The sequence below is a fragment of the Hippocampus comes genome, unplaced genomic scaffold (genome assembly GCF_001891065.2).
Source record: "Hippocampus comes isolate QL1 unplaced genomic scaffold, H_comes_QL1_v1.1 scaffold301, whole genome shotgun sequence".
Lineage (NCBI taxonomy): Eukaryota > Metazoa > Chordata > Actinopteri > Syngnathiformes > Syngnathidae > Hippocampus > Hippocampus comes.
The window spans coordinates 7,550-7,952 of record NW_017805928.1 but is presented as its reverse complement, the minus strand read 5'-3'; the positions used below and the strand labels follow the sequence as shown (position 1 = coordinate 7,952).

The 403-nt window shown below is 64.0% G+C and overlaps 1 protein-coding gene across 1 annotated transcript in view; it reads left to right on the top strand.

The window, feature by feature from the left end:
* Positions 1 to 403, top strand: part of LOC109527603 (echinoderm microtubule-associated protein-like 6) — a gene marked incomplete at both ends in the record, with an annotated part of 40,852 nt that overhangs the window by 32,913 nt on the left and 7,536 nt on the right. Inside the window, one exon of the mRNA XM_019889613.1 lies at positions 322 to 343. Within this exon, the coding sequence (XP_019745172.1) occupies positions 322 to 343 (22 nt within the window). The remainder of the gene's footprint in view (positions 1 to 321; positions 344 to 403) is intronic.

The window sequence follows — 403 nt, the reverse complement described above, 5'->3', positions numbered from 1 at the left end:
GGGGGAGCCGCCTTGCGGGGGCCAATCCGCGTCTCCTGTGCCGACAGGAACTCAGAGTTTTTATCTGGAGCACACGGACGACATCCTGTGCCTGACCGTCAACCAGCACCCCAAATACCAAAACGTCATCGCCACCGGGCAGATCGGTGAGTCGGGCGCGCTCGCCGGCCCCGCTCCTCCATGTCCAACGGCCGCCGCCGCCGCCGCCGCATGCAGCGGGCTGCTCTTGCTCCATGTGCCGCTTTTCTTTTTCTCTTTTTTGTTTCTGGGTTGTTTTTTTTGTTTTTTTTGGCGTCCTTGTTTTCTCCGCCCCTCCGTCAGGAGACATCGCGGAGCTCCCGGGTAAGCCCCGCCCACCCCGGCTTCCGTCACGCGCGCGCGCGTCGCTGGCGTCGCGGCCGGC